This window comes from Rhipicephalus microplus, chromosome 4 (genome assembly GCF_043290135.1).
Source record: "Rhipicephalus microplus isolate Deutch F79 chromosome 4, USDA_Rmic, whole genome shotgun sequence".
Lineage (NCBI taxonomy): Eukaryota > Metazoa > Arthropoda > Arachnida > Ixodida > Ixodidae > Rhipicephalus > Rhipicephalus microplus.
The window spans coordinates 200116494-200131796 of NC_134703.1; the positions used below are offsets into that span (position 1 = coordinate 200116494).

General features: G+C 43.9%; 1 protein-coding gene across 1 annotated transcript in view; it reads right to left on the reverse strand.

Annotated features, from left to right (window-relative positions):
- LOC119172520 (methionine aminopeptidase 1D, mitochondrial) overlaps nucleotides 1–15303 on the reverse strand; it is a 73015-nt gene that overhangs the window by 16177 nt on the left and 41535 nt on the right. Inside the window, exons 3-5 of the mRNA XM_037423661.2 lie at nucleotides 15102–15268; nucleotides 9209–9306; nucleotides 4463–4510 (exon numbers count right to left, since the gene is read on the reverse strand). Coding sequence (XP_037279558.2) covers nucleotides 4463–4510; nucleotides 9209–9306; nucleotides 15102–15268 — 313 coding nt within the window. The remainder of the gene's footprint in view (nucleotides 1–4462; nucleotides 4511–9208; nucleotides 9307–15101; nucleotides 15269–15303) is intronic.

Genomic DNA, 15303 nt, shown 5'->3' on the forward strand with positions numbered 1-15303 from the left:
GTGGCAGCAGCAGTGAAGATGGCGTTGCTTAAGCCCTTCCTGTTTTTCATACAGATACTGGCTGTCTCGTCTCCGGAATCAACGCCGCAGCCTGGCTGCTTTGTGCGTTCTTGGTCAACCCCGGTGACCAGCTGCTATCTTCCACGAGTCGACTATGCGCGGCCATGCGTGGACGCGGCTCCACTGCGCACCTACACCGGAGGAACCACCGCATCACAGCCGCCAGGGGATTCGGACAGTATAAAGAGCCAGCGTGAACAAGCTGCTATCAGTGCGCATGTGGCAGCAGCAGTGAAGATGGCGTTGCTTAAGCCCTTCCTGTTTTTCATACAGGTTAGTTGTTCACCTTCCTTGCATTGTAAAAAAACGAGCAACCGTTGTCTGCTGCTTGTCCCATGCCCCCATGTGCTTTTGATAGTTTGCACTGACTGTGTTCATGCTATGCAATTGCTTATTATGTCTGGGGATATAGAACTTAACCCTGGGCCTCCTAAACCGGTAGCCGAGATTACCAATAGTGAAGTACTCGAAGCTATAAAATCCCTCGCAGGTACAATGGGATCACGCCACGCCGAAGTAATGTCGTCGCTAAACGAAGTAAGAGGCAGCCAGAAATTGCTCGAAGATCGAGTAACAGATGTAACCGAGAGATTAGCAGTGGTTGAGAACAAGGTTTCCACCCTGGAACACTTACTGACGACGCTGACACTCGCCGCACAGTAGCTGAAATTGTCAACTGCGAAAATTCGGCTGTGCTGTCTCGCCTCGATGATTTAGAAGATAGGGCCCGGCGGGACAACTTGCTTATTTACGGCTTTGACGATAGTCATTCAGATACATGGGCGTCAGCTGAAGAGAAAGTACAGAAGCTCTTGTCCACCGCCTTTTCTGAACCAGTGCCCGCTGATGGCATTCCTCGGGCACACAGATTAGGCTCCTTTGTCGAGAACAAGTGCCGACCTATAATTGTGAAGTTTGCGTCTTCCAAAACAAAAGACCGAATTTTATCTTAAAGGGCTAAACTTAAGGGCACCGGTATCACAATCCAGGAAGACTTTTGTAAGGCCACTCGCTACTCGTGCAAAAAGCTTCACGATTTTGGCAAGGCTACAGGGAAACAGTACAGCTTGCGCTATAACAAGCTGTACGTCGGCAAACAATGTTATGCTTATTGCAGTGTAACCGATAGTGTTTGCGAAATTGGGATGTACAGTGCCCCTCTTTTCACTGGTGATACAGCCAACTCTTTGTTACCGCACCAAACCACTGCCTAGCAACCCTCAGCCGTGCGGGCGAAATCCAAACGCGACTATTCTTTTCTGTTCACCAACATCAGAAGTTTGATTCCTTAACAAAATGAGTTATCGTCTGCGATTGACACGTGCTCAGCTGATGTTGTTGTGCTCGCCGAAATTTGGCTGCATGAACATGTGGATAATAAAGAACTGCGGAATTGCAAAAAAGATTACACCATATACAGGCACGACAGAATTGAGCGGAAAGGAGGTGGAATTCTTATTGCTGTATCCGATGAGATTGCGTGTTATCACGTCAGCATTGCATCACATTTAGAATTTCTTTGTGTTTGTATCCAGATAAACTACGCAGATTTCTTGTTCTGTGCCTGCTACCGTCCGCCGAACAGTTCGTCTACTTTTTGCGATGAATTCCACGATTGCCTCAACCAAGTTGTCGTTAAATTTCCTAAAGCCCCCTTGTTTGTTTTGGGTGATTTTAACTTTCCGGAAATTTCGTGGAACGAGCCGTTTCCTGTAACAACCAGTCCTTCTAAAGAATGCTCAAGTTTTATTGACGTTTGCTCTATATTTAACTTAAGTCAACTTGTTAAAGGACCTACTCGCATTACCCAGTCGTCTTCCAGCACCCTTGACCTTTTACTGACCACTGTTCCCTAGTCTGTTTCATCTTTAACGCTTTTGCCTGCTTTGAGTGACCACTTAGTTGCCCATTTCACTATACCGTCATCCTCTTCGCGCCCCGCTAAACAGTTTAAACAAATTAGAGACTATGTTAAAGCTGATTTCCAAGCCATAAATAGGGAACTGGAAGCTTTTATAGATTATTTCCTTCCTGAATTTTGGGAGCGTCCGCTCAATGTTAATTGGGCTTTATTTCGAAACAAGGTTCAATGGCTGACTGATAAGTACATACCGCTCAGACGAATACCCTGTCCTAAACGCCAACCGTGGTACAACGTCTCACTAAAACGACTGCTTAATAAAAAAAAGCGCATTTTTCGCCGCTGTAGACTATCAAGTTCTGCTGAAAGATGGGCGGCTTGTGCGCGCGTCGCATCAGAATATAAAAAAGCCCTTTCTTGTGCAAAAACCGAGTTTTATCAGTGAACGCTCCCATCCCTCTTATCGACTGATCCCCGCAAGTTCTGGAGCGCTGTTAATTTGAGCAGATCTAAAGATGTAAAATTGAAAACACCGGATGGAACACTTGTTCCACGAGAGCAGTGCTGCGTGTTGCTCAACAATACGTTTTCTTTATCTTTTACTAAAACAATTCCTACTTCTTTTCCTGTTAAAGAAAGCCTACATCTTGAACCAATGGAACCCATTTTTATTGACTGTGCTGGAATTTTCAAGCTGATACAGGGGGCTAAAATTTCTTCATCTTCTGGAATGGATGGAATTAACTATAAGTTTCTGAAAAGTGCCAATGTGAACTCCTCATTGATCCTTTCCTATATTTTTTCACAGTCTTTACAGTGTTCCTTACTGCCCGACGACTGGAAGGGTGGAAAGGTGATTCAAGTGTACAAGTCTGGTGAAGTTTTCTCCCCTTTTAACTATCGACCCATCTCTCTTACATCAATCCCATGCAAACTACTCGAACACATCATTTACACTAACTTGATGAGCTTTCTAGAATCTAATTCATTTTTTACAGTCTACCAACACGGTTTTCGCAAAAATCATTCCTGTGAAGCTCAATTAATCACCTTTACTAATGATCTCTGTTCTTTGTTGGATCGTGCGTCAGTAGTCGATTGCATTTTCATTGATTTCGCAAAGGCATTTGACTGCGTCTCCCACCCACTACTACTTTATAAACTTAGCAAACTGAGCATTGACCCTAACATTTTAAGGTGGATTGTATGTTTTCTGCAGAATCGCTTTCAATATGTAGCCGTTAATGATAACGAATCTCCTCACTGTCCTGTTACATCTGGTGTCTGTCCCTCAGGGATCAGTATTGGGACCCCTTCTCTTCCTAATTTATATTAATGATCTTCCTGATACCATAACCTCATCAATACGTCTTTTCGCTGACGATTGTGTTATATATAGAAATATATGTGAACCTTCTGATCCCTCACAACTTCAAACCGACCTTAACACAATTTCAGCCTGGTGCAACACCTGGCTAATGAAACTAAACATCGACAAGTGCAAATATATGAGGTTAACTCGAACAATCAAGCACACCCCTGTAAACACATATTTCCTGAATGGCTCCCCTCTATTATCAGTTACCACCTACAAATACCTGGGCATTCAGATTTCAGATAACCTTTCGTGGCCCTCGCACTTCGAATGCGAACCGCATGCTCGGCTTCCTTCGACGAAATTTCTCTCGAGCTCCCACTTCATTAAAACTGCAGCTTTACAAAACCCTTGTACGGCCGAAGATTGAATATGCCTCTTCTGTATGGGATCCACATTCTGCCAATCTTGTCTCCACACTTGAAGCTACCTAAATTGAGCCGCTTGTTTCATTCTCTCTGATTATTCCCGATCATCTAGTGTCACTAACATGAAACAAGTAGTACAACTACCTGATCTTGCAACCCGTCGTATGATATCCCGCCTATGTGTTTTCCATAAAGTATTTTACACCAATCAGACCTTAAAACAATCCCTTTTTTCAGTTCCATCATACGTGTCATCCCGCATTGATCATCCGTTAAAAGTTGGTGTGCCAAACTCCCGAACAAACCTCTACCTGAACTCGTTTGTCCCAACGACCTGTGTACAGTGGAATCACCTTCCAGCCTCCATCGTCTCCATCAGCGACGCTGCGCACTTCAGGTCCACTGTCAGCAATCACTTTTTGTAACCACCCCGCTTTTGTCTTTTCTCTTGATTGTTCAATATTGTACCCCTCCTCTCTGTAACGCCTTACGGCATTGAGAGTAAATAAATGAAATGAAATGAAATGAAAAAGCATTCCATGAAACGCTAATTCCACATTTCCGAATTGGCGTCTAGATTTGGCTCATTCTGGAAATCGTTATTGATAAGTTTTTCAAAACCTGGCATAAAATCTCCTTTAGAGGTGATACGTAGATGTGATATAGGAGAGGTTTCAAAATGTGAACTCTACAAGACATATTGTTCAAGCTCTGTCCCTGTCGTTTTGCAGACTGACTGCGGCCTGATAGCTGAGGTGAGTTCCCTAATGTATCTAGAACACAAAGAGGGGCACTCACCTATCGTGAACACCAGCCCTTCGAGCATCTCTCCCTTTTCATCATTGTCTGAAAGAGAAGGCACAGAAATCATACACACTAACAAATTACACCAATTTTAGGTAACATGCAATGAAATGATGCCTGATAAAGTAAATCAGGCAAAGCATTGTTGACACCGCAATTTGTTATTCAAAATATCGTATGTGAAGCGAGAGAGAGAGAGAACAGTTCACAAATGTGTGTAACAGCAACCGACATGTTTCATTAAGCATTTGAGCTATTTTGCATACACAATGAATATCGAATTAAAGGGATACTAAAGGCAAATTTTGCATCAGAGTCAAAGATCAATGTTTGGGTATGTCTAAAATGACAGTATCATCAACAGCAGTACTCTAATAATTGAGAAGTTAAGGTAAATGTATGGCAACACATGCGCTATGAATGGGACATTTAGTAAATTAAAAAAAAAAGAAACAGAACTGGTTTACGTTACTACGAAGAATAAAGCGATGGATTCAGAAGTTCTATTTTCTGCTGGTTCAGCTGCATAAGTTGTGCCATTTAGCAGGACTCGGTTTAAACAAGCAAGCAGAAAATTGTTCAATGACCATCGGAACTGCCATGGCTCTCACTACTTTCACTCTGCTCCAGCTAGTGCCGGCAGCCACGCAGTATAAAAACGGCCAACATTGGGCAATGCAACTGCTACATCAGGAGGTCCGTTTTCAGGCGGATGATCTAAGTACGCTAACGCCATGTGGACCACTGAAACGTGATGTTATTTTAAAATAAGCATTTTCTTGGGACCAAAGTGGCACTACAAAGTTTTCGGACTGCTATTTCAGTAATCGACGTCAACTTGATATTTGCCTTTGATGTCCCTTTAATAAAGTATATACTGCAGTCATGTTAGAGAGATTCTACTTGAAAAAAGAGTGTTCTTTAACTGCAGGCGATGTTGTTGTCTTTTCTTTATCTCAGGAACCTTTGGGACAGTTCATGAGAGATGCGATGCGGGCTTGTTGGTAACTCATCTTCAGTAAGCTTTCTTGTAGCGCACGTAAAAAACAGGAGGAAATGAAGGCACGTATAGACAGACAGAGTGCTAAATTCCAACATGGAAGTTAGCGTTCTGTCTGTATATATGTGCCCCTTCATTACTTCCCGTTTTTAACATGCACTACAGGGAAACTTACTTTGGAACAGCTTTGTTTACTTTTGTAGGGAACCAGTGCTGGAGTTTCTGCGCTGGCAGTCAAAGCGCACAGCTCTCAGTTGCTCCCGTAGGCGACAGTGGCGGCTGGTAAAGGCAATGCGAGTGCACAGCACCGAAACAAGACCAAAGGGCGCTGGTGGTATATTCACTGAGACAATAGTTAGAAATGAGGGAGGACGCGTATACCTGCATGTTTTTCTTTCATATCAGTAAGAAATGAGGCGGCATTGCATCCTAGTGGTCAGAAGAGCAAAGTTTGTTTTGCTCTCGCTCTCTTGACTAGTGATGTTGGGCTGGTTTATAAACCGAATTGTGCCTGTCTGCCAGATTTATTCGATAATGAAGACGGCCACCAGCGGAAACAGAATGAAACAGTCTAATTTATACGGTGTTTTGCCGCGAATAAAACAAGCAGAATATGCAGCATATGACATGTGTAAAACATTTTTTATCTGACCACCACCACCGAATTCCATCTGATGTCCCCCCGTGAAGTGGATGATACAAGTATACTGATGTAGTCGGGGGGTCTGCTCTTAAGATCGGAGCCAGCCAAAGTCCCGGGGAGAAGTTGAAGAGATGTGATGCGGGCTTGTTGGTAGCTTATCTTCATGCTGCATATTATGCTAGTTTTATTTCCACAGCTGTTAACTGCAAACTTTTAATTACAATAACATCACGGAAGCTTCATGCGAGCGTCTTGGCACTCGCATTTTATGCCCTGGTCTACCCAGAATGGAAGCCAGGACAGTCCAATGAAAATTGACATCTTCACCTCCGCCCTCAAAAGGGGAAGGTGAAACATCGCTTGCTTCCCAAATCAAGAAAGAGGGAAGAGGCACGCCCATTTTGTCGCCTGGCGGGGGAGAAAACACTGCACAACGCGCACAGCACAGTTCAGCACGCAGACGTGTAGTCCTACGTGCAAATCAACTCTGTAGTCCGTTGAAGTAATGAGTATGTGGGGCCAGACAGATCCCGCTTTGCGGTAACGGCGGCATGAATGCACCCCGGAGAACGTTGAAAATGCACAGGAACACGAATCTCAGGCACTTGGCTCATTGTCCAGGGCACCTTGAGGTACAAAGCGAACCGCCTTGACGACCTACAGCTCTTCCTAATCCGCCGGTCAGTCAGGTGTGTCCAAAAGATTTTACGAGGGACACTGACGGTCCTGGACTATTCAAAGAACGGCTTTCGTGTTGTCGCTCTTGGCTCATCTCAGGGAGCGCTGACCCGGAAGAAATTAAAGTAGGCTCAGCCCAATGTCTTACGCATCCAAGCGAAGTCAAGCCAGGGGGGCCAATCATAACAGTACGTAGTCTACATCATTTGCGAACAGTAACAGAAGGAAAGCTGCTTTGTCCACAAGGTTTATGCGAAGTACGTTTGCTCAAGCCGCTGAACTGTTATAAAAGATAGGCTCGTGATTAATACTCGATACTGAGATGCCTCTGTTTATCTTAATTTGAGCTAAAGACAGAGTACTGTAACGAATAGAGCAGCGGACTAATCAGCGCTTAGCTTTCTGGAGTCAACTGATGCGGTAAGCTTGTTTTTCACTGGCTGCCATGGCTAAGTAACATCAAAATTTATGCTTTGCTAGGAAAGTGCGATAGTTAATCCGATTTTTACTCGTCGGAAAAAATTGCTAGGTTTTTATGTGCCAAACAACAAATGATTTTCAGGCACGCTGTAGCATGGTTATCAGCACTACAGTAGACTCTCAGTAAACTGAAATCTGTTAAACGGAACTATCACCTCTGCAATGCTTCGTTTGGTGCTTGTATTATGCGCCCATGTTCATGTATCAGTAAATAGAACTCCTGTTAAATAGAACACATTTTCTTGGTCCATTCAGGTTCTTTTTACCGAGTGTCTACTGTGTTTGTGACCACATGGCGTTCATCAATGTGCTCATATATCGTGGTTCACAGGTGTTCCTTGTTTTTCATTCCCATCAAAGTTCGGGCGCCGTTGTCGGAAATCCATCCCGTGCCACCAAGCATAGGAATGCAACACCACCCTTGATATCCTGTCATGGCAGTTTGCTTGATCGGCGTCCACGTGCATGCATACCGCGAACAGGGCATACATATGCCGCCAGAAAAGGGAAAATTGATGCTGCAGGTACCAATTGCTGTTATTTTTCTTTTTTAAGTACAGAAGTGGGCAGTGTAGCATCATTGCCGCACAGGCTTATCAATCCAGGCATATCAGCCGGCACTAACTTAGCACAAAATTCAGCACGCAACCAGAAAATGATAACGAGAGTGTCACCATCACTGCACAGCACTGTCCCCTCGATGCTACATGCACAGACGCAATCTGCTCTGGAGAGCTTCATTTCGTTTTTAAGTGCTCTTTATGTGAGAGTAGCCTTTGGAAAAAGTTTGCTTTGTTTTTTTCTGAACCACAATGCAATATTACAGGTGCAAGTGCCTTTTGAGCTCTCTGTTCCTAAGTGAAGTGCTGCACTGGCATGAACGCACGTGCTCTCCCTACGGTACACTGCAGCCGGTCGTCCGTAGGCGAGTGGCTGAGTGGTGTCGCGACTCTTCGCCAGGTGCTGTTTTTCGGCGCGCCACCTAACCAGTGCTGGTCTCCTCTATCATCACTACACAATGTAGGACAGGAAGGAAGAAAAATGGGAAGCTGTTTTGCCTATATTAGCTATTGCAGTTATCCTAAAACAGGGCATTTTGGCTAGTGCAGCAATTCTTTGATAACTAACCAAAACTCTTTTGGCACATAACTTGCTAATAGCAGAGTAGACACACGTGTTTGGAAGCACCGATGCGAATGCTTCCTTCTGTCTGCCTGAGAATAGCACCCCTTGCCCGATTACGCCGTACACTGCGGTGGAAAGCTCCGGGTAATGTCAACCACCTGGAGCTCTTCAATCGTTTCCCTACCAAAGATGAGCGCAGTTCATCCACGCAACAAAGATAGTCTGATTCATTTTGCCGAGTTCTCTTTGGCTTAAACAAATGACAGCACAGAAAAATGGGAATGCGGACTGCATGGCCAAAACCTTGTTACCACAGGACCAAGCACTGTTCTGCAGCGAAAGGAACCATTCTAAGAAGTCGGTTGCTCATGGGCAAAATTATGACACTGCAAAGGTGAAAAAATTTGTTCGGGCGCGGGAGATGGGCACTGGCATTGGTTGTTTGAAATCGGGCATCCACACAACATGCAGCACTACGATATTCGTAAAGTGTGATAGCCGCGAAAATCTGCACAAATTGGTGAGCTTAACAGATATTGCCCAGAATATGGGCCTCTAGCATTATGCCCAGATTGGAATGCAAAACCACAGTTAGGATTAAACCTGTGAATTGTGGTTAGTAGCCGAACATCTTAACCACTAGGCCACCGCTGTGTCTCCATTTATATTGCTAGCGTAGTTCCTGTAGGTGGTGCCACAGGGCACCTTCTGCTCAGAAAACATGTAATCTGAGAAAACATGCAAGAAATGTTAACACTGTATCGACAAAGAATTCACTACAATAAAGATGATGCTGCCGAAAGCTTGCTCATACCAAAGTGGTAGATATCGGGCGGTCCATGAAAATAAGTGCCGATGCCGTGGCCACAGAATGCGGGCACAACAGTGAAGCCTGCCTGGGCTGCCACAATGCTGCATCCAAGAGAAGGCAATCACACACATCTTTCCTCAGGCATTTTCTCTTAATGAACGCACAAGATAAAGAAATTTTAGAGTCATCGTGCGGAATTCCAGTGAGCAAGGTGGCCTTATGGCAACAGAAGAAAATTTTGTGTTCTTCAGAGCATAGTAGCAAGGGTTGTGTGTTATATGCAGGTGTCGGTCAAACTTCAACTGAACAAACCTCAAGGGACCACAAGAAAAGTTTGTTGAAGTGAGAGTTCTATGCACTGAAGCAGGTACTTTGACTAAAGCTACTTTTACTTCTTTGACTGAAGCCAAAAAAGGAAAATATCCCTTTACTTTGTTAGACACGGCAATAATTAGAACAGACAAGAAAGCCAAGGAAAGTATGGGAGATGTTATCTGTAGTGATTATGATGTATATGTGAAGAAAGTAAGGTGGACAGAAAGATGACTCGTCGTTGGCAAGAATTAAATCTGTGACTTTCGAATGACGCATCTGATGCTGTGCCAACTGAGCTACAGCGGTGGTCATCGTGTGTTGACGCAGTAACAAACCAAAGTTCACTATATTGTGTGCAGTAACTATGCAACCCACAATGTAGCCAATGTCATGAACTTAGGTACATTTGAGTATATAACATCATTTGTAGAAAGAAGAGGAAACGATTTTCAGCTGACTTTGAGAATTATGAGTAAATTCCAGGCCACGTGCTGTGCTATAATGTTTTGCTCATGTGATTTCAGGAGCCTCGGCTACCAATCGGCAACATGTGTACATGCTGAAAAAGTGTTGCAGGGCCCCTTAAAGCATTTTATCTTAAACGCAAAACATTTATTTGCCAACCAAGATTACTTGGACTATTTGCCTTGTCCTGCCTTGCCTACTCACTCACCCACCCAATGCCCACTCATCAATTAACTGATTGAGCTGCTGGTTTCATTGGTTGAGCCTCACAAAACGTGAACCCCTTGAATGATTCCCCTTCTTTCACGCTTTCCTAGCAAGGGCTTTGTCCTGGCACACCTTAACTGGCTTGCGTAGGTTTATTGGCCAGCTGCCACCTCATCTAATGTGCTATGTGACACCTTTTGTCACAAGGTGTTCCAGAATTGCTGCCTTGGCCACGAGCGGCACTGGCTAACGCTTTCATTATTAAACAGCACAGAAACACCAAACAATGTCGAAAAAGAGCTGACTTCTGTTGTATCTCAAGGGATAGAGCATCAGATTCAAAAGATGTAGGCCCAGATTTCACCAACTGGAAGAGGGATTTCACTTTAATTAATTTCAATATAGGTCAATACACTAGATGTAAAAACACAAAACAAAAAGACAAAAACTATGAGCTTACCTTGACTTAACTGTCTGTTGGTTTCACTGGTTGCAAATACAGTAATGTACCATCGACATCAAATAAAACGCGAACATAGAGCACATGGCACAAGCCTTATGAATGGAATAGTGCGCGCCGCCCACCAGACAGGCTCGCACATCTGGTGTGGCAGCACTGCGCGATCCCCTATAGTGCAATATTTCTACTTGTGTTTAAGGTATGGTATTTAAAAGGAAAAAGAAGGGAGGGCTACTGCGGCCGAAGGCGAGTACGTATTGTAGCTTGGTTCCTCAAAAGTAACAGTGCTATCAACGTCAAACGAAACACGAATAGTGGCACGCATAGAGCTGTTTGTAACCAAATGATTAGAGAAAGATGCACTCATGCAGTTTCCCGCTCTCGCACCGCAATCACACTTTCGATCGACAAACTTACATTGCGGGCAGTCGCCGGCATGCGTATGCCGAGTGCTTCAGGTCATTTAAATAGCGGCGCTCTGTCTTTACTGCACCCTGCAGTGCTTTCGGTGTCTGGGAATGATACAAGAAAGGATGAATCTGACTAGCCATCATCATGACCATTAAAATTAACTGATGCCTTAAGTCGCGATAGCGAAGCCGTGTAATTTTAATTACACTTGGAAATGAAGGTGCAGCTAAGCTGAAACACATATTACAATAAAAAATCAAACAAAAAGAACTGGTTAACTTGCAAAATTCTTTTTTTGCAGATAATAGCAGAAATGTACAAAAATTAAGCATCGTGTTCAAGAATGCTCCTCAGCGAGACTTGGAAGGTGCAGACGTTTCCGCGAGAAAAAGTATTTGCTCCTTAAGTTTAATACTTTGTGAGTTCGCCTCCAGCTGCCACAACGACGCCCATTCTTCAAGGAAGATGGTCGAAAAGCCATGTGACAAGATCACTTGCATATAAGCGCTCCCACTCCCCTTGTATGGCAGCTCACAGTGCATCTTAAGAGCTGCGCTGAATTGGCTGCTGCGAGAGTGCCTTCTTCATTGCACCCCACACATTCTCACATATGTTAATGTCGGCGCCTTGTGGAGGCCACTCCAACAGCATCACTCCCAGCTGTTCCAGCAAAAGTGTTGTTGATATGGCCGTGTGAATGGGTCTGCAGTCCTGTTGGAAGAAGTACAACCCATCAGAGAATGGTCCGTCCAGAGCATAGGGCACCATGACTCTTTCTATCAAATCGCAGTATGCCGCAGCGTTGAACCTGTCCTCTATGCGAACCAGTGGTCTAAGGCCCTCTTTGGACAATGCGCCCCACACGCTGATAGAGCAGTGGCCACTGCTTGCTATGCGCTGTAGGTTTTGGAGGTAAAATTTGCAGAAGAAATGTAAACCGTTAAATGCCTTTTTGCCACTCTTGTCATCATCAAATATTGCGAAAATAGCTGGCTTAATAACAGTGCCCTGTAAAATATACCAAATAATAATAATTTTACTCAAGTGCGGGCTCGTTTTGAAGTCACGATAACAGCAAATTATATGTATTTAATTATAGCAATCATTTAAAAAACGAGACAGCCGACATACTAAATTGAGTGAATATCCGACCTGGCGTTGTCAATTTTCCAAATTCTCTATCGCTGGTCCTAGTGAGTGGAGAATGTTGGCTCGTCGATGAATATCACACACCACCAGTCTCCCACAGTCCAGGTTGCGTGTTCTTGAGCATACGCAAGTCTCGCAAGCTTATTGGCCTCAGAAAGTGCAAGCTTTCGGGGTGGCACATGGCTCCGCAGGCCTTTCTTATGCAGTCGATGTCTGACGGTTGACCTGCTGGCCGAGAAGTTCAATCTGTCTTTGATCTGTCGAGCTGTGATGAACGAAGCCTTGTTTGCAGCTTGTACAACAAGTAGGTCCTTCGCACTGTCCATCGCCCACTGCCTGTGTATGTGGAAGGTTCCAGAGGCGTCCGTCATCAAGGAATGCCTGGCAAATTCTATTTATATTAGACAAAGGTCAGTTCATAATGCTGGCAATTTCATGCTGTTTCACTTGGTACAGGTAAAGTGAAACAATTTGCACTTTTTCTTCCAAAAAGACGCTTGGCATTCCCAGTTAATGTGAAGCCTTTCGGATAGGTTTCTGAAAGAAGGGTGCAGGTGAAGCAGCGCTGGTGAACGAGATACAACGATCGTTTGAAAATCAACAGTAAATCGATTATATGTATATTTTTTTATTGTGCCCCGACACTGCACTGCGACGCTGAAGTGAAAGCAAGGAATCGCAAGTGATACAATCGAAAGCTCATTGCATGCCCATGATGGCCACCATTATCACCATACGAAAACTACACTCCGCGACAACTTTCTGTGGCAGCACAGCTATGAAGCCCAAGCACACCCTTTTTTACTACGCTTTTGCATATAGCCCATAACTTTTGTATACTGCATACCATAATAAAAAATATAAAACAAAAGACGTTCAAGGTTGTTCGCATTATTATTAGGAAGCATCACCCATGCAGGTTTTTGTTCCTTGCTGTTTCCAGTTTTCTGGTGTCATTTCACCTTTTCCCTGCCCCGGCAAACAACGATGGCATCGTTCGGTTGGAGCAAGTTTACATCCAAGCTTGTGAACGAGCATGAGTGCGCGGTCGTTAGGTGATCTGTATACATCAAGCAGGAAGAAAAGAAGACAGTGGTGCATCGTGAAATATTTTGTTTCTCACACATGCAGTCACTGAGTGTGCGAATGATATCATTAGCGAAGATGGGACTCTAATCGCTATATCCGCCTTGAAAGCTATAACGGCGACCTGCCAGTCTTCAGCAACACCAGTGCTGCTTGGAAGAAAAAGTGCGATTGGAAACTGTACGTAAAACCAATGACCCTTTTCCTAAATTGCGTTGCATACGTGGTCAGTGTTTCAGCTGCCCAATATTGTTGATACACTCCCGTCGACGTTTTCGGAGGAAGTCGTTCCTTGCTCTTTGCCTAGGCGACAGACACGTTTATGTATATTACGCTGTTTACATGGCAAAAACAAAGTTCTTGGCCAAGTAAAGATCGCGCTTCATCCACTTGAATTTACAAACATCAAGCGCCCGCTCGTGACCGGTCGGTGCCAAGATTCCTGCTTCCCATCGTTGCCTTCGCGTCCCTTAAAAATAATGTGAGCTTCGCCGGAAGGTTCTTGCGTCTCTAAAAGAAGGAAAACAATGATGCCGACCAAGTATGCTCTGAAATTGAGAAAATGTTTTTTTTGCATTGCGTTGTTTCAATTGCCCAGTACCTGCTCGACCGTACCTTTTTTTTTTCAGAAATGAATCTCAACGCTTCAAATAAGCTTCGTGTTCTTTCTCCTAAAAGATGAACATTTTATTTTTTTCCTCGCAAATAAATGTAAGAATTATTGCATGGTGGTCGTGCAAAAAATTAAATGTTGGATATGCCTGCAAAACCAAAATTTCATGAAAACGGACTACTTGGCGTAAGCTCTGCCCGCGTAGCTTTGGCTGTGCTGCCACAGAAAGTTGTCGCCGAGTATAACGCACTATAGGGGGATCACGCAGTGCTGCCAAACCAGATGTGCAGGCCTGTCAATGGTGATGACAGGACGGCCAACACTATACTGTTTCTAATGCTTGAAACACGCACTCTGCTGTTCGGGTTTCATTTGACGCCGATTGTACATGCTTCAGTGTTAGCTTTGGTGCTACATCCCTTCTAAAATTTTCTTGTTGGGCTGGTTATCATATTTCAGTTTGGTTCCATTCAAAAGAGTGAAATACCTCAGCTGCTTTTGTACTTTAAAAGTTGGCACTATGCACTGTTTATTGCTCAGGCGCACGCAAACATTCTGCTATTCCGTAGGGCCAAATATATGTCCTCTTCGAGATTTGACACTGCTCAGTCTTTGTGATTGTTTCTAATAAACTTAATGCATGTCTGCTTAAATATGTGGAGTAGAAGCCGAATTATTATTCATTAAAATACAAAATTCCTCATTCTTTCTCATTATGCTACTGATATGAATTCTTTGCTGTAACTGTCACTATTTAGTTGTAAAACTGAGCTAGCTGCCATGTGTGTAGTTTTATAGTTTATTCTCAAATGTGTTCAATCTAAGCATTTTTTATTACTTCAATCAATGTTGAGTCATGCGGCTTAATACAAAATATAAGATCTTAAGCGAAACTAGTACGCATTTCTCAGAGCCACGAAATTTTGGATTTTCATTGGATGTTCCCCATTGCGTCATGGTACAACATGCTGTGATTGGCCCTTGGCGCAGTACAGTCAAGATAAATGAAGACAAGTGAACAGCTGTATGGAACTCATAATAATGATAACAAACATAGAAAATGTGCATGCAGACACCACAAATAAAAAAAGTGGTACATATTATGCATGTACAAACCGAGGAAACACAAAATAGATGCCACTAATTCATTCAAGTCAGGGCAAGTACACAATCGGCCTACAAAGTCATACCTGATGACTCGGCCAATTTCGCTAAGCTTCTGTCCCGGACCGCAGATGCTGACCGCCCTGTCCAGGCATTCACGAGCGGTCTGCACCAGTGCCTTGCCTTTCTCATCCACAGAGTGGCCGACTATCAAGGTCTCAGCACAGTCTCCATGATAGCCATTGTAAAATACCTACCAGGAAAGGATGCCCATAGTACAATACGGTC